The 24948-nt window shown below is 39.9% G+C and overlaps 1 protein-coding gene across 7 annotated transcripts in view; it reads right to left on the bottom strand.

Moving 5' to 3' along the window:
• Positions 1-24948, bottom strand: part of LOC145339411 (protein bassoon-like) — a 553674-nt gene that overhangs the window by 422414 nt on the left and 106312 nt on the right. For all 7 annotated transcript variants that reach the window (XM_080183908.1, XM_080183915.1, XM_080183882.1 and 4 more), the window contains one exon: positions 8296-9189. In XM_080183908.1, coding sequence (XP_080040034.1) covers positions 8296-9189 — 894 coding nt within the window. The remainder of the gene's footprint in view (positions 1-8295; positions 9190-24948) is intronic.

Below are 24948 nucleotides of genomic sequence, written 5' to 3'. Positions count from 1 at the left end.
TCTCCATACCCTCATCTAAGTTTTCTGATGATGCAAAGTTAGATCAGAAAATAAACAACAAGGAGGTTGTAACAGGATAAAGACAGATTGAGCTAGTAGGCAAAAACAAGACAGACAGAATATAAAATGGGGAAGTACAAAATTGTGCACTTGAGGGAAAATTGAAATAAAAAAATATATGTTTTTAAATGTAGAGACTTAGAAATGTTAGTATTCAGATGGACAGATGTGACTTTGTACATCAATCACAGCAAGTTAACATACATATGCAGCAAGCAACTCAATAATCAAATGCTATGTTAATTTTCATTACAAAGGAGGTAGAATGCGAAGGGGGGGGTGGGGGGCAGCAGCGGCAAAACAATCTCAACCTATTCTCAAACTCTAAATGGGCAAGAAGCCTGACCCGCTGGCATGGAGTCGTGCGTGGAACGTGAGTGCCTAGTGGGCCACTTTTGGTAAGCAGAAGTGGAAACAAGCAAGCCATATACAAGAAAAGCTCTGTTTTAAATCACAAGTCTCTCTTGAAGGGACTGCACAGAGCAATAAGATTACACACAGCCAAGTGAAGTTAGTGGGAAAATCGTACAAGACTGAAAGCCTTACTGGAATTACATAGATCTTGATGAACCATATCTGGAACGTTGTGTACAGTTTTAATCTTCCTACCTAAGGAAAGGTATGTTAGTCTTGAAAGGAGTGCACAGAAAGTTTATTAGATTAATTCCTGGGGTAAGGAGATTGTCCTACCAGGAGGGACTGAATAAACTGGACTATATACCTTGGAGTTCAGAAGAATGAGAGTTGATTTTGTTGAAACTGGAAGGATTTTACTTCTGGCTGGGGAATACGGAATTTGGGGCTCAGTCTCAGAAGAAGGGGTCAGCCATTTTGGGCCAAGATGAAAGCAAATTTCTTCACTGAAAAGAGCTCTGAATCTTTGGAATTCTCTATTCCAGATGGCTGTGTATTCAACAGGAAAATCAACAGACGATTGGATAAGAGACAAAGGACAAAACAGTCCATTTGATTGGCACCCCTTCCATAAACAGTCACTCCCTCCACCACAAACACACAATGGCAGCAGTGTACGCTGTTTACAAGATACATCAGGCTCCTTAGACAGCACCTTCCAAAACCGCTACCATCTAGAAGAAGGGCAGCAGACACATGGAAACGCCACCACAAGGAAGTTCCCCTCCAAGTCACTCACCATCCTGACGTGGAAATATACTGCCAGCCCTTCACTGGAATATCCTGGAACTTCGTCCCTAATAGGCCGACACGACACGGACTGCAGTGGCTCAAGAAGGCTGCTTGCCACCACCTTCTTAAGGGCAATTATAGGGATGGACAATACATGCTGGCCTAGCCAGTGACACCTTCATCCCATAAATGAATTTTGAAAATGTAAGGAAAATGTGGATAACGTGGGAAGATGGAAGTGAAGGAGATCAAATATGATCATATTGAATACCAGACCAAGCTTGAAGGGGCAAATGGTCTATCTTTGCTTTTGCTTCTTATGGTATTTCCTATCAGACATCAGATGCATTGGTATCAGCAAACTTCCTAATGAACAGGTGACACATCAGTGTCCATTAACACTTGAGCCAGTCCATGTTGTTTCATTATGTGGAGCATCATAACTGGTCCTGATACTATCCAGATCTAATGTCTATGCCACATATTTCTAAAAGGTACTTGAAAACAAAATTTGGATGTCAGTTCTTCCTTCCAGGAACAGCAAATTCCCATTACTATTCTGCCTGAATTTTAGTACATTCACAAGATTTGTGTTACAGGCCTATCAAGTTAGCTTTTCCAAAGGTTATCAAAGATCAGGTCTTGATATGAGACACTCCAGTCCTCCTTTTGGAAACCCAAAATGTTTGAAGAAATTATGAATTTCAAAAAATGAGGGCACAATGTTTGAATTTTTGATGTTGAGGATACTACGAATTGAGCACTAACTAAATACTGTCTACTTTTGGGCATTTTTGTTTCAAAGTGATGGATGATTTAAAAGAAGTTCCTCTTTGAGTTCTCTCAGCTCAATCATGCCATTTTCAAAAGTGGGAAATAGAGGATTTTACAAAATTAAGACTTTGATTCATGATGTATGTGACTGACTGAACATTTTGGAGGATATGCTATTTTTCTCCCTGCTCACACAAGAACTGTACTGAGACACAACCAGTTGCAAGACCTTCACAAATGAGTTAAATTGTTAAAAAATCACCTTTCCAGGGACATAGTTAATGCCCTTCAAATTGAATTTTTAGCTGTAAATTGCACCAGGGCATGTTTCTATTTTCCATAGATACCCAGTCTCTGCACTGTTCAAGGTAAAAGGTGCAATTTTCTTCTTAAGATGTTATCGAGCTGGTCACTTTATCATTATTTGTCACCTACATACTTCCTATGAATATTCAGCTGCTAATTGACCACCAGCAGGTTTCATGAAAAATTTCAGGGATGGAGGAAGTTGAATCATCTCTTCACAAAGATATTTCACTAATATAGCATGATGCAACTTGTGTTACTCTATTATTTATTTATGAGCAAAGAAAGATTTGTTAAATACTTTACAGAGGATAGCACCCATTTTAAAATGCAAATAATAAATGGGCCTTTGGAATGTACCCCAATTAACATGATGATTGACCATAAAGTAAAAGTTGAACATTCAAATCCAGAAAAAGGACATAAGTGAGAAGCATCAAAAGCTAAGAGAGGGGTACTTTTAGATGTTTTGGGCCACTATGAAGCTATACACATTTTGCAATTTCATGGAATACATCTATGAACAACCAACACTTCCAGGCATTCAAAAGCTAAAGAACAACAATTTGGAATTTTATTATATTCCTCTGTTTGACTGAAAACTTAAAAAGGAAGGTGTCATGGTCATCCTGTCCTGCAATGACTACACAAAATGAAGCTGGAATAAATTACAATTTGCAAAACAATCTCAGGGTTCCAATTACTATGCATCAACATGAATTTTACTCTTGTAGTCTAGGGAGTCATCACAAACCTGAATTGCATTATATATATGGCAATATGTTGTAAAGCAAACATTACAAACTAAAGCTATTCTGAAATCTAACTTTGCAACTCATTTTGGTGGAGGAAATCCAGTCCCAACAAACACCCCAATAGAATAACTATTTTAGTGCTTGTCAAGGTGAAGTATCAAGCATTTATTCAATTTTATTTTGAGGGTGCATTTTTGGTAGCATAAGGAAATGGCCACAGATAATTATCCACACGAGCATAGACTTCTGTAATGTCATTTTGCAGTGCCAGCATCTAATGCCTGCCAGCATCAGTCTGTGCATGCATCAGTCACCATGTCCATAAATACTGACATCATTACACAAGTGTTGCACAGGCTGGAAATCACCTGACAAGCAAAACCATGATTGTGGATAACATGGACATATTACACTACAACACACAATAAGCAAGGAGATGAAAGGTTATTGCGGGTAGGCAGGAAAGTTGAGTTGAGATTATAATCAGATCAGCCATGATATCATTGAATAGTGAGGCAGGTTGAGTGGCTTACTCCTGCTCCTAATTTGTATGATTGTATATCACCAGGATTGCACATGTGCAAAATTCAAAAATCGACAGTTGAGACCCTTAATTCGATGCCATATATCTGTGTGCACACTGACAGTATCCCATCACGAGGGCATGGTCGCATCACCAAAATATGCCTCATTTTTAAAATTTGCTAATTTGGGCATCGACATCATCGTGCATGCGCAAGGCTGAAAATGGAAAAAAAATTCAACGGACTTTTTTGTGCAGGATTCAGAGGAAATGCATCTTTATTTTTCAAAGTGCAAACTTTTGGAAGTTGAGTAAGCAAGAACATTGTTTTATGCTAGCTTTTACTTCAGAAGATGTTGCTGAGTCCACCTTCAGGTTGCATTCACTGATACCAAAGTTGGATTAGCCGATCACAAACAGCCCAATCAGAAAGGGATTGCTTTGGCTGCTGATTTCCTTCTGAACCCTGGTGAGGTTGTGCAGGCTATAGCAAGCCATTGTGAATCATGTCACAGGCTCTTCTGGGTGTTGTACAGCACCTCCAAAGTCTGCCCAATAACATTTTATGTAGCAGTACAGCTCTCACAAAATGGATGCTCCCGTCTGAGGGCTGCTCACCAGGGTCAAAAGCCAGGTGGCCTGCAGATAGTCTCAACACTCAATAGTCACTTTCTGGTTTTCCATGATAGCTCAAAATGCAATGGTACAATGGACTGGTGCAGAATTATTTTTCATTCATTCATGGAATGTGGGAATTGTTGGCTGGGCCTGCATTTATTGCTTACCCCTAATTGCCTGTGAGAAGGTGGTAATGAGCTACTTTCTTGAACCTCTGCCAACCATGTGGTGTAGGTTATATCCAAAGAGTTGTTAGGTAGAGACTTCCAGGTCTTTGATCCAGTGGCAGTGAAAGAATAGCAGTCTATTTCCAAGTCAGGATGATGAGTCAGGCTTGGAGGGCAACTTCCAGATGATATTATTTCATGGATCTGTTGTCCTTGTCCTTCAATGTTGTAGACATTGAGAGTTTAGGAGGTGCTGTCTAAGCGACTTTGGTGAGTTCCTGCAATGCATCTTGTAGATGGTACACACTGCTGCCACCGTATGTTGGTGGTCGAAGGACTGAATGTTTATAGATAGGATGCCAATCAAGCTGGTTGCTTTGTTTCGGATGGTGTCAAGCTTCATGATTGCTGTTGGAGTTGCACTTATCCAGGCAAGTGGAAAGTATTCAATCACACTCCTGACTTGTTCCTTGTAGATAGTGGACATGCTTTGGAAAATCAGGTGGTGAGTTACTCAGCAGGGGATTCCTCGTCTCTGACCTGCTCTTGTAGTGACAGTTTTTATATGGTTAGTTCAGTTCAGTTTCTAGACAATGGTAACCCCTAGAATGTGGATAGTGGGTGATTCAGCAATGCTGATGCCACTGAATGTTAAGAGACGGTGGTTAGAGGCCCTCATGTTGGAGATGTTCATTTGCGCAACACAAAAGTGTCAGGCAATGTTACTTGCAACTTGTCAACCAAAGCATAAATCTTGTCCAGGTCTTGCTACATTTCAACATGGACTGCTTCAGAATAAAAGCATCATGATTGCTGCCCTGATACCAGGTGTTGATTTGAATGATGTGTTGAGTTTGTCTACACACCACGTGGGAATTGTTGTATATCTCTGAATTTATATGCTACACCCAAAAAACAATGTGTGGCAGTCAATGACATTTGTGCCATGAGAAAGCCTGATATCCTGATGAAGTCACATACACACTCCACCGACTTCTCTGTGGAAAGACAGAATGCAATGTGTTTCCTTTACTTCACTGGCAGAACATCAGTCACTTTCCTAATGCAATAGTGTACAGCCAACTGCAAGCTGTTGGCTGCTCCAGCTTGAAGCAGCCAGATGCAAAGTTAATGGCTACAGTCACCGTTACTGACACTGATGATGCCATTCTCGCCCTGTGCTGAGCATACAGGTTCATTGTACAGGTGCCAGACTTCACTAAGCATCTCTTTGGACAGAATTTTACAGCACAGAAAGAAACCTTTTGGCTCATCAAGCATTTATCTATTCTACTCCCATTTTCCATCACTTGGTCGATAGCCTTGCGCGCTATGGCATTTCAAGTGTTTATCTAAATGTGTGGGTTCCTGCCTCTACCATTCTTTCAAGCACAGAGTTTCAGATTCCCACTACCCCTGGGTGAAAAAGTTTTCTTCAGATCCCTCTAAATCTCCTACCCCTTACTTTAAATCTATGCCCTCCCTGGTTATTGACACTGCTATTAAGAAGAAAAGTGACTTCCTATCTACTCTATCTATTTTGTGCACTTTAATCAAGTCCCCCATAGCCTTCAATGCTCTAAGGAAAACAACCCCAGCCTAACCAGCCTCTCTTCAGAGCTGAAATGCTCCAGCCCAGGCAATATTGTGATGTGTCTGCTCTTCACCCTTTTTAGTGCAATTGAATCCTTTGGATACTGTGGCAACCAGAACAGTACAAGAGTGTTTTATACAACTTCATCATAATCTCCCTGCTCTTATATTCTACGTCTTGGCCAATAAGGGCAAGTATCCCATATGCCACTTTAGCCATCTTATCTACCTGACCCGCTGCCTTTAGGGATCGTTGGACATTGGACAAGCACCCCAAGATCCCTCTGGTTCTCTGTACTTCCTATCATTCATTGTGTATTCCCTTGCCTTGTTAGCACTCCCAAAAAGTATCACCTCTATTTAACTTTTCAGAGTTAAATTCCATTTACCACTGTTTAGCCCATCAATTTTGTCCTGCAATCTAAGTCTCTCCTGCTCACTATTTACAACATTACCAATTTTCATGTCATCTGCAAACTTATTGATCATATCTCCCACAGCACGGGATCCAGTACTGATCCCTGTGATACACCACTGGACACAGGCTTCCAGTCACAAATACTACCTTCAAACTTCTGCCTCCTGGCACTAAGCCAATTTAGGATCCAATTTGCCAAATTGCCATGGATCCCATTTGGGAGCCTTACTGAAGTCCACGTAGACTGCATCAATTACACTGCCCTCATCTGCACCTTTCGTCACCTAAAAAAATTCAACCAAATTTGTTATACATGGTGACTATCCTTGATTAATTCTCACCCCTCCAAGAATAGATTACTTCTGTCCCCCAGACTCTTTTCCAATCATTTCCCTACCATTGATGTTAGGCTCACTGGCCTGTAATTATCCAATTTTTCTTTACTTCCCATTTTGAATAATGGTGGCACTTTGGCTGTCCTCCAGTCCTCTGGCAACTTTTCTGTGGCCAGAGGGGATATGAAAATAAGCAGAGCTCCTGTAATCACCTCCCTTGCTTCACACAGCAGCATAGGATACATCTCATCTGGTGAGATGAAAGCATTGTACATATTGCTCCTGGATTAGTTTTGTCAGAGGATTGGGTGCTGAAGACCCTGCGTAAATATTATCTCCTGCAAATACTCCTTCTCACCCTCCTCCTCCTGCATTGAGCATTTGTCCTTCTCTATGTTGCCTCTGTTCATCCTGCTTGTCATGTTGCAGGCTAAAGAGGATAGAAACCACAAAATCAATGACTAGGAGCAAGTGGTCTGAGCCAATCCCTTGAAGTGAAAAGTATTCCCTTCACCACGTGCCACACCTCTCATTGTAGACATTTCCAATTTTCTACAGTAGTAAAAAGCTCCAAGCACTTCTACTAACTCAGGAATAGTTAGTAGAAGTCAATGAGCAACAAAGCTGAAACTAGCATGAATGGGATATTCTTTCTGCTGCAGAAGTGTGTGTGGGGTTAAGAGGGCATGAGCTGGAATTCCAAGTTTAAAAATGTTATCACCAGAGCCAATCTAGGGTTACATTCTGACCAACTTTATGGGCTACCGACATTGCACACTTCCTGCATCAGCTCCCTACATGACACAGAACTGCATCAGATGTCATCTGTGCCCGAAATGGCATTCATTGTGCCAATAATACAAATACTCTGCAACCGAATTGTACAACCATCATGTATTGTGGCAATTTGATATTTATCTTCTGAATCAACATGCTGTTCCAATTTGTGATTGATTATGGGTGAGTAAATCAAGATTTCAAGAACACTAATTTTTAGAATTCTGAACAGGGTCCACTTTGAACAAACACCCAACCTTCAGTCACAGAGCATTTCCAGGTTATAAACTAAACATAATGCACACATAGGTAGCCAAGTAACCTTTCCTCTTATTTGCCAACAACCAAATACACAAATATACATTCTGATTTAATATCACATATGTAGTGTTTTGGAAAGTATTGATAGAATTGCTCAGCAAAAAGCTTTATTGTTGTCCTGCCAACACACAGATCATCTGACCAATAAATATAGTGCATTACAAGATCACTTAGGAAAGGCGAAGTTTTCAAACTTCCCTATCATGCATCAAAAACATAACTACCGTGTAACTTTTGGTCACCCATTATTTTATTCTACTCTTCAAACACACGCATACTTTTTGTTCAACTTTCAAAAACATTTGAAATATATCATCTCAATTTGAGCAGCTGTCATTGCCAGGGCACTTGAAATCATAGCAGTTTACATTCAACAAGTCATCACTAACCCCTTCAAAGCCAAAACTAACAGTAGTGCATTTCTAGTTTTAAACATGACATTCCTTGTTAGTTGAGATCCATAAAATTAAACGTTATATTTATAATTCTGAATCAGTCCTACCTCTACCAGATGTGGCGTTGGGTTGAAGCCACACATGTTGCACACTTGGACTTTGCATTCAGTGCAGTTTTTGAAGTTGGGAGGCTGACTTGATCCCACGTTCAGTTCTGTTTTACACAGAGGGCACAATACTTTGGGTTTGATGGCTTCTTTCTGTTGAATGACTGGTTCTGGTTTTCCTTGTTTAAGTGTAGAGGCACCCTCAGTTTTAACTGGCAATCCTGCTGTCGAACCCTGCAATTTAGAACTCAGTTCTGTGCTTTGATCACTGAAAACTATTTTGGGGGCCTGTTTAGCTGCAGACCCTTTAGCAGGTGATTGTTGACTTTGTAATGTCTGTTCTGGCTGAGTGGAAATAAGGCTAGTGGCCTGGTTTAAAAGGGAAGTTCCAAACCCAAAGAGTTTACCAGTAATACCCTCTTGATCTTGCGGTATATTGGAGGGACCAGCTTGTGTTCTTGCTGGTGAACCATCTGCTGTCCGCCTTTGTTCTGCAGGGGAAGGCCTAGTTTGTTGGCTCTGACCAATTGGCCTAGTTGCTTCAGATTGGGTAACCAATTGTGGCTGTACAACAGGCTTGACTGGTTGGGATTGATTAGCTGTAGACCCCTGCTGCTCAGGTTTACTGGGTTGCATCTTCGTCTCAGCTTTACTTTGTGCATCAGATGGCACTTTAGGAAGCTCCCTTTTTATTGGTGTAGTCCTCCTCTTTTGGGGGACAGGATCTGCTTGAGGCTGTTGCTGTGGTTTTGCTTGTGGTTCTGCTTGTGGTTCTGTTTGGGCCTGGTGTGATGGGGAGTGTAGTTGCTGCTGACTTTTGGAGCGTGGTGCAGTAGTCATGTCCATTCCCAGAGCTCTCTGCATCTGACAGTTCAAACACAACCATTCTTCTACCTACAGAAAAAAAGAAAAATGTACTGTTACATCCTTAGAAAATAGAGTAGAGAAACATTTTTGTAACCTCAAATCATAAGGCATCAAATTATTCATAAACATATAAATCCACTCAGTGTTCCTCAAATTTTTGCCCTCAAGCAGGCACATAAAGACACAAACTCAATTTACAAAATAATGGTTGGAATGTGAGTCTTTACAGGTAATCAAGTCCTAAAGGTACAGACAATGTGAGAGGAGAGAAGGTTAAGCACAGGTTAAACAGATGTGTAGTATTTCTAGCCAGGACAGTTAGTGAGATTTCTGGAGAGGGAAGATTTATCCCTGAGTGATTTGCAACAATTAACCAATAATTAACCAAGCTTAGGTAAATAGCATTTGCAGAAAAAGCTCAAGTTAGAGTTAAAAAGTGCAGCTAAAAAATGTGACATATTTGAGGTAATAACACAGCATCTGGGATTGAATAAGAAAAGCCTGACCCCGGCAGGACACAGCTTAAGTTGGCTAGAAGTCAGCTGCAGATAAAACAACTTCAGCTATTAAGGAAAGAAAACGCAAGGGCCTGAAGAGAGAAGTTAGCAAGGGAACAAAGAAAAAGAAAAGAGACTGTTTCAAGAGAGAAAGAAATCAGACAGAACAAGTTGGCTAAAGAAAAGCTGAAGTTATGGGGTGAAAGAGCTAATTGTTCAGCGGATGAGTTGAGTCTCACTCCAATCTTTGATTTAGCAAAGAATCTTCACCTAATGCCTAAATACACAGAAGACAAAGAGATATTTCTGAAAAATAGTGACTACAAAGAACATAAGAAATAGGAGCAGGAGTAGGCCATCTAGCCCTTCAAGCCTGCCCCGCCATTCAATAAGATCATGGCTGATCTGTCGTGTCTCAGTTCCACCTTCCCACCCTCTCCCCATAACCCTTAATCCCCTTGCCTATCAAAAACCTATCAACCCGCGTCTTAAATATATTTAGCGAGGCAGCCTCCACCACTTCAACGGGCAGAGAATTCCAGAGATTCACCACCCTTTGAGTGAAGAAGTTCCTCCTCAACTCCGTTCTAAACCGCCCCCCCTTTATCTTGAGGTTGTGCCCTCTAGTCCTACTGTCCTTTCTGAGCGGGAAGAGCCTCTCCACCTCTATCCTATCCATCCCATTCATCATCTTATACGTCTCAATGAGATCTCCCCTCATTCTTCTAAACTCTAACAAGTACAAGCCTAGTTCATTCAGCCTCTCCTCATAGTTCAACCCCCTCAACTCCGGTATCAGCCTAGTAAACCTCCTCTGCACTCCCTCCAAGGCCAAAATATCCTTGCGTAAGTGCGGCAAGTGGCCAAAGGAGACACGGATTCTTATTTTGTACGGCATCGTGGTGGGGAAAGCAATCTTTTGGAAGAACAATTTTCAAGTTACGTGACAAGTAAAACTGATGTACCTAATGCTTATGAGCTTGGTGCCAGAGCAAATCAGTTAAAATTTTGGACTTAAGGAAAATACACGAAATAGGAGTAGAATTTGCCAGGGAAAAATAAATGTTACTAGATTTTGAAAAGATGAGAGAGATTTGAAAATTTCAAAACAACATTCCGCTAGCCAACAGGTCATACTTGAAAGACTGCAAGGTTTCTAAAATATGGGACAGCAGTTCTCTCAGATGAATATGATCGATCACATAGGCAGCTGGGGCAGTGCAATGGATCTCCATTTGTGAACTTGCAAGGAAGCTAGAGAAATAAAAAAAAAATGCTCAGGCTTTAGGGAGAGGGCAGAAACTATTCCACTCAATGAAGATGATAGTATAAGGGATAAAAGCGATGTAAATACCGTGCTTTCGCTACTATTGGATGAGGCCTAGAAGAGCAATTTGTTGGAAACTGAATGCTAAATCAGAAGCAGTAATCAGAAGGGACACTTAAGGAATCTTTGGAAAAGACAATACCAATAAAGAAAACAAGTATTAAAATAAAAGCATTTGCAGGATGTGGTTCAGTGTAGTCAAGAGGATGCTTCCCTGGTTACTGAGAAAGTGAGTCATGTAACTGGAGGTCATTGGAAGTTTTGTCTCTATCGGAAAAGCATTCTCTTACTCCAACAAAACAAGTTAACCGATTAATATTTTTAGACACATGGGGGCAGTTCAGTCATTGATAGTGGCTGCTATAATTCATCTTCCAGTGGATTCAGTGGAAAAGTATTGAAACGGGGCAATCATGGAACTTGTGAACCTGTTCCCTTTACAAAGTTTCAGTTCGAAAGTAGTCATGGGAATGTTACTGTGGGAATTGTTCAATAGTATCTATAAAGCAGTTTTTATACTGGTTGACAATTTGGTAGGCACAGATGGTAACATGGTGATGGATGTGTTTCAGCAGTTGTTTGGCTATGCTGAACTTGCCAAATTCCTAAAAATTGTGTCCAAAGTCAAGAAGCTTGTTACCGATAAAAAGGCTAAAGTGGAAAAATGCCTAACCCAAGGCCAAGAAAAGTTAATATTGAAGATGCAAGAGCTGTGTGTGAGGAACGAGGCTCTACAAAGGAAAAAACTGGTCAGTGTAGAGAACCAATTTTCATGCACAAAAGATGAATCAAATAATAAGAAACAGGAACTGGTGAAAACACGAATGTCAGGAAGTAGAACGCTTGAATGGGGGACTTGAAATGTCCAAATGCTAAAATTGTAAAAGTGAATTCAACAAAAATTGATCTTTAATTAAAACTTGAACTTCAAGTCAATTAAATATCATGAAAAATGCCTTGAAGAGTGTAGCCAAACGGGCCACCAAAGGTGGTGATTGCAAAACACGATGGGATAAGATGGCTGAGTCTGTGTCAAGACTGTGACAAACAGGCTGCAGCCCTAAATGAATACTAGACTGAGACAAGCAGGCCCCAGCCTTAGACGTTTGCAATACAAGGAAATAGGCCATCCCGAAGACAACGGACACTCCCTGGTCAAAAATACTTGTTCATCAGACAAACAGGCACCTTAACCCCTTATTTGGGAGAGAGGTATGTGGCTTATGTGCCTCCAGCACATGCAGGCATGGCTGCTTGGTACACACCCCAAAAATCGGTGTGGCAGCACCCAACTGGATTCCATCGATCATGGCGATCAAACTCTGAACGACTGATTGGTAGCGATTGAGGGCCTGCCCTAAACGACACAAAATAATCAAAGGATAAAGATGCTATGCAAAACACTACCAGCAGCAGCAACTCTAGAGACCAACCATCGTGAAGGATGGCCCTGGACCACTGAGAGGACCATCAACAGACCAGAACCAGAAAAAGATCAGACATACTGAGAGACTGCAGAGACAACCACATGGATACAAGCTAATATCTGCTTAGATACTTGTCAAAGTTAAGCATTAAGTTTGAATCCTGATTGTCCTGTAAAAGTAATGACTAATTAATATTAATTGTGTGAATATGTGTCATAGTATTATTAAGTCGATTGGCATTCTTTGTCCACCGTATAAGGGTTAAAAACATACTGTGACAAGACACAACATTGGCGACTCTGGTGAGGATTGAAAACATCACGTGTGGCCAGACACAACAATAGGAAAAGGAATTAGTGATAAATCAAAATGGTTGATGGAATGCAGATTAAAAATCATGACTGATGAACTACTAGAACTTCATTCTGACAACAACAAATTACATTCTTGAACATTGATGTAACTTGGAGTTTGAATACAATGGGATGTGTAGCATGAAAGAACCAATCCAGATTTTAAAAGCAGCTCAGGAAAATAAAAATCAGATTGAGGATCTAACAGGTAAACCAAAGAAGTCTAAGAAACACAGTCATAAACCAAAGAGAAAAGATTCCAAAATGAATGCAATGTCCATGAGAAGTTGTCAAATTTGTTTCAGGTTTCTGCAGATGACTCTGAAACAAAGGCAAATGAACCCAACCAGAGCAGTTGAGAACATAGCCTACCGAAAAAAAGCAAATGAGGCCCTAAAATTAAAAATCAATGGTTGAGGTAGATGCCTTCAAGGTTAGGCCAATTGCTGAGTTGAATGAAAAGATTTTTAAAAAATTGGAAAATAAGAGAGCAAACAAATACTTGGACAAGATTTTGAAAGAAATGAAGACAAAGGCTCCACTTTTGAAGCAACGGTGGGAAGAACATGAATGTGTGCACGAGATTGACACACATTTTAGCTAAACAAGATGACAACTTGAGTATAAGGAGCAAACCAGGCTTATTTGCTCAAAACAATTAAACAACAAAATCTGAAGGTAGTTATTGAGGAGGATTATTTTTGAAGTTTGTTGTCAATCAGAAATTAAATGCATTATGTAGCAATTTTAAAGGCATGCTTCCAACAAAGGAGAGGAACTAAAACCATGTTCTTTTGCATTCAAATGGGGAAACTTAAGCAAAAATCATTTATATCATAAAGGGTGACTTAAATGCATTCATACATAAAAGGGGGAGAGGTCACCAGAATATTGGTTTACAGTTCCACCAAACAGGCTGAGAGCGCATTGCACAAAATAGAATTTGTTCAAGATACTTCTAAACAGAATTGCCATGCATCCTCACCACATTCAGTTAACAATGAAAAGATTATGGGGAAAAATCATTGATGTTCCGTCAAAAGTTTAAAGAACCCGATGTCAGAGAAATGCAGGCTCCGAGTTGTGACAACTCTGATTTTAAATCTGCAACCCTACATGTCATCTATTTTTGCTTTGGTTAATTTGTCATAATTTAGTAAGCATAATATGTATAATTGTGAATAAATGAAGAGATCACCTTTATAGTATGTAATAAATGATTTGTTAAAAGTTTCTGATTATGAACTTATTATAAAGAGCTTTCAGAATATGAGGGAATCTGTATTGGTGGCAGTGCAGGTTGGGAAAACAGTAAATACAATATATTGGGTCCTGAGCTTTATAAATAAAGGCATACAGTACAAAAGCAGAGAAGTTGTAGTGAAGCTTTATTAAACACTGATTCCGCCTCAGCTAGAGTTGTGTGGCCTATCATAAGTACCACACTTTAGGAAGAATGCACAAGCATGAGAGTGTGCAGCAAAAATTCTGAAAATAATTCCAAAGATGAAGGACTTCAGTTTCATGAATATACTGGAGACGCTGGGGTTGTTTTACAGAAGAGAACATTGAGAGGAGATTTGGTAGAGGTGTTCAAAATCATGGTGGCTCTGGTCAGAGTACATTGGGAGAAACTGTTTGTATGGTGGAAGGGTCAAGAATGAGAGAACAATGATTTAAGGTGATTCAAGGCAAAAAGAACTAAAGGAAACAAGAAATAAATCTTTGTTACGCAATGATGGAATTTGGAATGCCCAAGTTGAGTTTATAGTGGAAGCAGATTCAATCATGGCTTTCGGGAGAATTGGTCAATTAACTAAAGAGAAAAAAAGTGTAGGGATATAGGGAAAGGGAAAGAGAATGGAGCTGACTGAGTTACTCTTGCTGAAAGCCAGCCTGAAGGTAAAAGGTTTGAATAGCCTCCTTCTCTGCTGTAGCCATTCTATGACACAATTTAAAGATAATTCATTAAAAAAGCAACCCAGCCATTTTTGAGTCAGCTGTTATGAGACACTGCACCATGCTACACCCACAATCATTTCTGTCACTTTAATGATTTTTAAATGCAATTTTTTTTTAAAACGTGAAAGAAGCAGGAGAGAACCTGTATAAACTGAAGTATGAAAAACACAACAGCAAAAGCTGAGTAGTTGTTGTAATTATTTTACAGATATTTCAGAGGTGGTACAATACTGAGAGTCCACTTAGCAACCAACAAATGGCCAACATCAATCAGCCCAAATTATCACAATTATAGTCTAAATTGCTGCAGCAAGTAATTTAGGCAACACACTTTATTTGCTTGCTAATCACAACTATTGGCTCTGCTACAGGATTAAAACCATAGCGCCATGTGCAAAGTCTCATCGGTACATGGAAAGGTCTCTGATTGAAGTGTAAACTCATCTTTGAAAGGAAAAGAATGATGAATGCTGCCTATCTGAAATAGAAACAGAAAGTACTACTAATAGACAAGAAGGGCTGGATTTTCACCTCAGGCTTGGGAACGGCAAGTTGGAGTAATTTTCGACTTCACAAACCTGAAGCCGTCACCTCCTCTCATGTCTGCCATATTCTTCTGTCCCAGAGATGTGGACTGCAAGGTTTGAGTAAGCCGCATCCCTAGGCAGGCCAGAGGGCTGCAAACAAGACTGGGTGCCAATGCGGGATGTTTAACAGGTCTGCTTTGCTTTCTAAGGACATTGGGCCAACAAGCAACATTGTTCTTTCTCCCCCTAATAATTATCCCTCTCAGTCTCCCACCCACAACTTATGCTCCTCATATCCTCATACCCCCTGCCTCTGTGCATCTTCCAATGCAACTCACTCAATTTCTATTATGGACAGACAGCAATAGTCATGTAACAGTAATGAAAAGTATTCAATATGGACTTCAAAAAAAAACAATTAAAAAAAACCTCTAATAAATTCCTAAACTTCTATCCAACTTCAAGGTGTCAAACCTGCAGTTATGCTGCAGAAAAACTCCAGTTTCATCGAAAAAAGTTAAATACTCTTAAATGGTCTTTAAGATTTGAAAACAAACATCTATTCAGAAACCAAATCAAAGAGAGATTAAAACTGTCAATTAAAAAATATTCAATCCCTTAAACAACGGTGCAAACAAATTCTACATGGAGCTAAGTCCTTCACCTCCTTTGAAACTCAGCCAAACATTCAGAATAGATTCAGCTGTCAAGACAACCATTAATGCTTCAAACAATGAAGTCTCTTGAAACTGAAAAACAGGGTTATGTTTTCTATTTCAAAGAAAATGAATGGAACAGGTGACTGATATCTAAATCGTATGCCATTCTCATTACCTTCAAGTTAAGCCACTGCAGAAATTTAAATCACTAATCAGACAGGAGCTTTCCAAGTTACTCTCTTCTTCAGTTTTGAATACACAATTGGATATACCCCCAATGAGAAATGTAAACCTATGCATCTCATCAGTTACATTAGGTCGTTCTTTTTCATATGATAAATCACTGCTGTAAAACACATATAACTTAGAAGACAGTATCTAATAATAACATTTGCAGCTAAAGTTTAAAGGTTTCAATAAAGTTTATTTATTAGTGTCACAAGTAGGCTTACATCAACAGCAATGAAGTTACTGTGAAAATCTCCTATCCGGCATCTGTTCACATAGACAGAAAGCATTTAGCATGGCTAATGTACCTAATCAGCACGTCTTACAGATTGTGGGAGGAAACCTATGCAGACCCCCCACAGACAGTGATCCAAGCTGGGAATCAAACCTGGGTCCTGGCACTGTGAGGCAGCAGTGTTAAATCACTGTGCCACCATGCCGTCCAATTTTCTGAAACTTTTCTGAGAGCAAGTACTCAACGCCTCAGCAGCCTTCTCCAAAGGTTCCCAAACATTTTTTTTTAAACCTGGCGGGTTTTCTACAGTTTCCCTACACAATGAAAATACTGTGGGACATAAGAATAAATTTCTCCTATGCCTGTCAGTGGTGACCCGAACATCACAAGTTCAAGTTCCTTCTCCATTTGGGAGTTTATACGGAGTTCATTTTGAGGGGGAAAATTCAAATTTCCAGTCACACAGCCTTAATTTTGCTGGTTCTTGTATCAATTCAACTTTCTTGGGGCATGAGAATGCGACACAAGTCACAGCATCAGAATGAAAGTTGGGTGTTTATAACACCCACATTGATATTAACTAATGCTAATTTTTAAAATCTGTAACATTTCAGTTATAAGCATCAACACTAACAGAACAATTGCTCCCCCCATCCCCAGCTGGTGCTCATAGAATTGCTGCATTTTCTGTTTTTATGCCAGACTTTATTGAGGTTGTTCTAATACTGCGGTCTTCTTCACACAGACAATTTAAGAATCACTTGAGTATCAGCTTAACGGTTTAGCTCTATCACAATCCTTTTGACCACATTAAAATCCTGCATAAAATCCAAATATTTGTTCAATTCACTAAAGCAGAGAATGTCAATGTTTGTTTGTGGAGATGCAAGATCAGTTACTTAAACCATTTGCAAACATTCCTTCATATACAAAGTATGGCGAAGTGTTCACAATATCAGTGCAAATTCTATCACCCTTTTAACTCTTTTCAGAGAATGGCAAAAAATAACTTGCATTTATTAGGGTAAGTTTCACAAACTCAGAATATCCCAAATTATTTCACAGCCAAAACTATTTTGAAATATAGGCAAATGCAGCAGCACGTTTGCACTCTTCAATATACATAAACTCAGCCATTCTTATGTGCCCTCTCCTCCTTCTACACCTTACCTAATTCGCAAGCCTGAATATATTTCTGGTCATTTCTCTTGATACTATCTTCTGTTTCTTGCTCTCCATTTACTTTTGATTATGCCACTGACTTATATAAATGCCTTGTTTCCACAACCCACACTTCCCCAACATGGAGAACACTTCAACAGCTAACACGAGTTAAAATAGTCATTACTGTTGTGATAACCAAGCCATTTTATTAAACCATTATCTGTGTTAACAGCTAGAATGACATGTTCTGAATTAACAATATAATCTAGTTAGATGAGGTCGCTGTATCCCTCATGTTTCAGCTGAACAGGTGAAATTCAACACAAGGATTTTAAAATCCAGGATAAAATTAAAAGTATTTGCATAAAATCAATAGAGAATTTCAATATTAGTGTAGATGTAAGATCGATTTCTTAAACCTTTTTATACAGATTCAAAACAATAAATGCCAAATTTACAGTAAGTGATGAGGGAAGTTACTGCTACTGAGTCAGAAATTTACAAAAGTGTAAGCTCTATATGGATAACAGGATATTGCAATGGGTTTGTAATTGCAAATCAAGAAGCTACGTTTAGTAACCTGAAGACACAATGTCAGAAGACGTAAAGTAATATCTTGTTTTATTATATCCCCAGGACAGCCAAATCTGTACAGTGTGGTTAGCAGTCTCAGCAATAATATCAGAGGGCTTGCTACTTTTGACTTATTGGTCCCAAGTCAGTGGCGTTAAATAGATAATACCTTACAATGAGTCTCATTAAGATATCCTTTCTTCAGTTAAATAGAAACCAAAAATTGCAGACCGCACAATATTACCCAAATATCTCAGCAATATGTTGAGCTATTTATTAATTGTGATAAGAAATCAACTAAGGAACACTGAAGGCATCGTAACCATGATGGTTATCTTTTAATAGACACATATCAAAAACATTCAAAAATAACTATTGCTGGCGGTTGAGGCAAAATTCTGCAACAACACTACACAAAGCCAAATACAGTGCAGGAAATAATCTCTCACTCAAGGAGAATTAGCAGTTTGTGTTCCCAGCTGGATTTCTACATGACACTGCTGTTCATGTTTGAAATGTATTGCAGGGAGCTAGAACATCTGTTGTGGATTCTGTTCATGCAGTAACACCTGATAGAAATCTTAATCTGTAGATGGATACCCGTTCTCAGCAAATTAGTAAATGTCAAGATTTGAGGAATCAAACACAAATCTCACATTCACATTAGTCCTTAATACAGATTTTTGAAATACTTTACATCTAGACTTTCACAGTAACTTCATTACAGTGTTAATGCAAACCTAGTTTTGACACTAATAAATAAACTTTTAATAAGCTTTATTTGAATCAACTCCAGTTTCATCTTTGCATAATGCAATAACCTGTAATCAGTACGTTTCATATTTCCAGTTAGCTGTCATTTGACGAGAGTGGGAGGTTGTGATAAATTTCATTTTAAAATGCTGCTTAAAATATGGGCAGCTTGATAAGCTTTATGTTGGATTAGCCAGAACAGCTTAAAATTGTATTGTTTCAAATCACAAGTTGGAGTTTGTGGTTCTTCTCTGCTGTTTTTCCATTCCCCTTCTTTGAATTTCCATCTTTTGTTGAGATGAACAAAGCAAAAATTAAGAGCCAAACCTTCCAGTCCCCCCAACAGCGGAAGGCTTGGCATCTGGGAAAACTTAATTTGACAGGAGGCCAAAAGTCAGTTTCCCATTGGATGAACTTTAGAAGTTCTGTTTTCGGGATTTTAATGGCAGATCAAGCTTCCAAGTGAACAATGTCAGAAAGCCCTTTTGATTGTTAGCACGTAATTAAACAGTCACATAACTAGAATTAAGTACCATCTCCAAACTAAATTCCCCACCAGTTAGAAGTTACAATGTTCACATCACGGCCGGTGTGCACCTGGCAAGCTTGATTTCTTCCAGGGCTTTGAGGTGAGTAGACCCTGCTTTGGCTTTCTTGTGGTGTTAGGAAACAGGAGTATTTTTTAATAATCTATATTTGCATTTGTGGATATTAGAAATAGTATATAGCTGCAAGTTAGTTTAATTTTGCGTTTCTAGTAATTTATTAGTCATGAGTAGGCTTAAATTAACATTGCAATGAAGTTACTGTGAAAATCCCCTAGTCACCACACTCCAGCGCCTGTTCAGTACACTGAGGGAGAACTTAGCATGGCCGATGCACCTATCCAACACATTTCGGACTGTGGGCGGAACCTGGAAGAAACCCATGCAGACATGGGGAGAACATGCAACTTCTGCACAGACAGTGACCCAAGCTGAAAATTGCATTTGGGTCTCTGGTGCTGAGGCAGCAGTGCTAACCACTGCGCTGCCCCAAGAATGCATTAGAAAGGGTTAAAACTTTAGTTAGCCTCATGTTAAACAAATGTGCCTCCAGTCTGTGTATTTTGGTCATTTTAATTACAATGCAGGCACAGTTTAAAGAGTTTACAGTATGAAAGTAAACATATTTTAAAGGGAACCTGGATTATTGCTTAATAACCAGGGACGTCTTAAGTTAAACAATTTTGGAATTTAGTTTACAGCTGGACCCCAGAGAAGCTGGACAGGACCAGAGAGCAGACTTCCCAAAAGAAAGGCCAGAATCCAAGGATTTGGGACAAAATGTATGGCTCAGGAAGACAATTAAAATAAAGGAACAAAGAACAAGAGTTGAAAAAGGTTCTGGTGGATTAAAGTAAAAAGCAGAGAAAATGTTCCAAGTTAAAGAGACCACTGCAAAAAACAGATTTAAAGTGAGATGCCAGACATCCACAACAAATTAAAACACTTGGTGATATCTTCACACAATCTGTGAAGCAGTATCGTTCTATTGGCACGTCTGGGTACCTGAGAGTTTACACAGAAGCTGGAATGCAGGTGGCAAAGGCAGAGGAAAACTGAAAGATGACACTAAAATTTTGGAAGTGGATTCTTTGGGAGGGCATTCGAGAGAAAGCTTTGTTTGGAAGAAGATTCCAAGGTGCAATTTCCCACCTCCCCCCCCCCGCCCCCGCCCCCCCAAGAGTGGAAGTCAGAGTTCCAGTGAACTCAAAGTGTCTTCTTTAATATAATTTGACAAATATATAAAGCCTCGATTAAAAGCTTTGTGTAGAACACAGGTTGATTGTTTAATTCAGTGATTTCTTTTTAATTTCGCTATTCTCCTTTACTCCATGACATTACTGACTAAACATGATTAAAATGCACAGATTGGAAGCAAAGATTGCACATGCAGATACATAGATCAATACGATTGTGAAAAACAGCTCCCCCAGATGATGAATGTAAATTCAATGCAAAGGGGCAGTTTGCCCAAAACAATACAATGGGTGGGATTTTCCACGTAACTTGTCACAAGTTTTGCGGTGGCAGAAACAGCCTGCCATTGGTTGGCAGCAGGATCTTCTGGTCCCATCACTGTCACCGGGTTTACCCACTGAAGGTACCTCTTGTCAGCAGAAAGCCCATAGCTGGGGTGCACCGTCAGCAGCAGTAGAAGATCCCGCCAGCATGAATGGCTAGAAAATTACAGCCAACGTCTGACATTTCTGGAGAAGGTGAGGTGAAGGGCAAAACAAAAATGCAGGAAGTCAGGAATGTTTATCATTTATGGCATTGGTGCTCTGCTTCCCACCTGGCAGCCAAACAAATTAACAAGTGGCAGGACAGGTGGACAAGGTGGTCAAGAAAGCATATGGAATGCTTTCATTCTTTGGTCAATGTATTAAATACAAAAGCAGGAATGTACTGATGAAACTATCCAAAACGCTGGTTAGGCCACTGCTGGAATTTTGTGTACACCACATTACAAGGAGGACATAATTGCTTTGGAGAGAGTACAGGGGAGATTTACAAGAATATTGTCAGGACTTGAGAATTGCAGCTATGAGGAGAGATTGGATAGTCTAGGGATGCTGCCCTTAAAGCAGGGAAGCTATATAAAGCAGGGGAGGATATATGCAAAATAATGAGTGGCCTGGACAGGGAAGATAGGAAAGACTTGTTTCCCCTGGTTGAGGGGTCAATTACCAGGCAGCATTGAATTAAAGTAATTAAAAGATGGATTAGAGGGGACATTAGGATAAACTTTTCACCCAGAGGGTGATGGATATCCAGAATTCACTGCCTAAATTGGTGGTTAAAGCCAAAATTTTCAACTCATTTTAAAAGTATCTGGATCTGCACCTTAAGTGCTATAAACTATCAGCTACGAATCAGGTATTGGAAAATGGGATTGAAGTGAGTGGCTGGTTTCTTTTTTCAGCAGGTGCAGTCATGATAAGCAGAATGTTCTTTTTCTGCACCCTGACTTTTCTATGGTTCTTTGTTAAGTTTATGATTCCTTTGGAGACAAGTTTCCACTTTTTATAAAGTTTACTTGAGCAAACCAAAATCAACATCAATTAAACAGGAATTAACAGGTAAATTGCAGTCTAAACAAATTACATATTCAATGTCAAGATCTGAAGCATCAAGATAGAGGCTGTGCCTAAGCTCAATGATAAGCACCAGTTACATCCAAGAATGAATTCCAGCTTCAAGCTTTTACATGAAGCTAAAAAAAAGTCTAACAGATCAATAGTGTGGAATGTTGTATGATACCAATGTGAGAATTGGACTCTCAAGATAAAAGAAAATTAACTGTTTCTGAAATGTGGATAATGACGGAGGAGATTCAGAATCGGTTGGATTGGCCAGTAAGACAAATGAATAGGTTAGATCAAAAGTCAGGAATCAAATGAGTTGCAAAGAATAATTAGAAAAAGAAAGATGTACAGGCAAAGATGCAAAGGCCACGTCCTGGTAATAACTGAAAGACAGATTGAGGTATTAACAGAAAAGAAAAATCAGATGAATGGATAGCACTGATGGCTAAGTTTGCTATCAACAGGTCCTGGTAGTGGGCAATCAAGGGTTTTGCTCCTCTTGTGTGGTCTGGTGCCCATGGAGAGCGCGCATGGGATGTCTGACAACTCAGTCAAGGCCTTCATGTCTGGTGGACACCGCAGGGATTGGGGCATTTTATTGACTCTTTTAATCATCTTTTATTTCATTGTCCTAAGTTACCTTTGGAATTTGTTTTTGTTCAATGCAGTGTCCCTTTAATCCAGAGAATCCCCACAGTGCCGAAAGAGGCCATCGAGTCTGTTGGACTTTCCGAAGAGCATCCCATCCAAGCCCTATCCTTGTTACCCAGTGTATTTACCATGGCCAAGCCACCTAACCTGCACACCTTTGGATTGTGGGAGGAAACCAGAACACCTGGAGGAAATCCACACAGACACAAGAAGAATGTGGAACTCCACACAAGCAGTCACCCAAGGCTGAAATTGAGACAGGGTTCCTGGCGCTGAGGTAGCATTGTTAACTGCTGTGCCACAATGCCACCCAAAGGGGCTTGCTCCTTAATTTGTCAATTTAGTTTTACTGATTTGCCACAAAATAGGATAACACTGATGTAGATTGGGTGGAGACTTGAGCAAAGCCAGAAAATAAACATGAAAATGTCCATGGTCTTCCTAAGGCTATAGTGACAAGTGAACAAGTACAATAAATAGCAAATATAACAAAGATGGATTTCACAAGTTTACTGGACAGTTCACACAGCATATATTTCACTAATTTCCACCACACAGTCCAAAGCTCAGATATCCTTAGGTAGAATTCCAGCTCTTTTTCTTGGTAGCTTTGGCCACTGATTCCCATTCACTAGCAACTTTACTCCACCTGGGTGGCATGGTGTCACAATGATTAGCACTGCTGCCACATAGCGCCAGGGAACTGGGCTTGATTCCCGGCTTGGGGAGTCTGCACATTCTCCCATGTCTTTGTGGGTTTCCTCCGGAGTGCTCCGGTTTCCTCCCACAGTCTGAAAGCCATGCTGGGTCGGTGCATCAGCCATACTAAATCCTCCCTCAGCGTACAGGCACTAGGGGATTTTCACAGTAAATTCATTGCAGTGTTAGCATAAGCTTATTTGTGACACTAACAAAATAGGGTTCACAAGAATCATTTTCACCAAAAGGCACATTGTTCCAGATCCATAGGACGAACGGATTAGACCATTTAACCCATAAGAATCTGCTCCACCAGTCAATGAAATCATGACTGGCCTGCTATGAGAAGCCACAACTCCACTTTCCATCTCAGCTTTACTGCTAAATAAAAGTCTTCATGGCTTTCATTTCCTGCTACAACTTCTCTTCTTCAGCTGACCTTAGTCATGGAGCACCTACTTTTGCACTGGCCCAGGGTCATATAATATGCCCCCAGTGAACCTCAACAAACTTTCGAGCCCTTTGAAGCAAATGTTCTGGTCTTTGGCATGACCCAAGCAGCCTGGGACGTCTCCACCACTCTCTCGGACTCGAGTAGCCTCCATCAAGCCGCAGTGCCTCTGTGCCAGCATTAAAAAAGCTGCTTGGTCCATCACACACACTGATCATGCTCTGTGCAAATCTGGCCTGAAGGCACTAAAGAGCACAAACTCCAACTGATCAAACACCATCACAGGATCTATAGTATCCTGTACTAATTAGATAGTTTTGAAGAAGTTGAACAAATCACAATACACCAGAGCTATATTACAAATTCACTGTAATGTATAAACTGTATTACCACAATTATGGATTGAATTATGTCCACATTTTGGGGAGAAAGAAACAGTAATAATTATGTATTCAGTACAAGTTCACAAGAAAATGGATTAGTGATGAAGACCATTGGAAAAGTTAATGGACTATCGAGCTTCCTGCAAAAATAAAATGTCGTGATGTCAGTACATCTACAAAAAGTTCATGTTTGGAGTATCATTTGCCGTTCTGGACTCCATATTATGGGAAAGATGTTGAATAAAAAAAAGCATCAAAAAATTGCTACAACATTGTCTAAAGAAATGCAGATACAAAGAAAGATCTGAAAACTGGGCATACTTTCACTAGAAAAGAGTAGATTAGGAGATGGTTTTATATAGGTGTCTAAAATAGAGATGGGACAGACTAAATAGAAACAGATAGCACATAGATACAGAAATAGCGAGGCACCTAGAAAAGAATGGTTTGATACAGCAGACGCAGCACGGATTCGTTAAGGGGAAGTCGTGTTTGACGAATTTATTGGATTTCTATGAGGATGTGACTAGTGCGGTGGACAGAGGGGAACCGATGGATGTGGCATTTCTTGATTTTCAAAAGGCGTTTGATAAGGTGTCGCACAAAAGGTTGCTTCAGAAGGTTAGGGGGCATGGAGTTGGGGGTAAGGTGTTAGCATGGATAGAGGATTGGTTGTCTAACAGGAGGCAGAGAGTTGGTATCAATGTGTGCTATTCTGATTGGCGGTTGGTGACTAGTGGAGTGCCGCAGGGATCGGTGCTGGGGCC

This window comes from Carcharhinus amblyrhynchos, chromosome 3, assembly GCF_965287045.1.
Source record: "Carcharhinus amblyrhynchos chromosome 3, sCarAmb.v2.hapA, whole genome shotgun sequence".
In the NCBI taxonomy this organism is placed as follows: Eukaryota; Metazoa; Chordata; class Chondrichthyes; order Carcharhiniformes; family Carcharhinidae; genus Carcharhinus; species Carcharhinus amblyrhynchos.
This window is presented reverse-complemented; position numbering and strand designations above follow the sequence as displayed.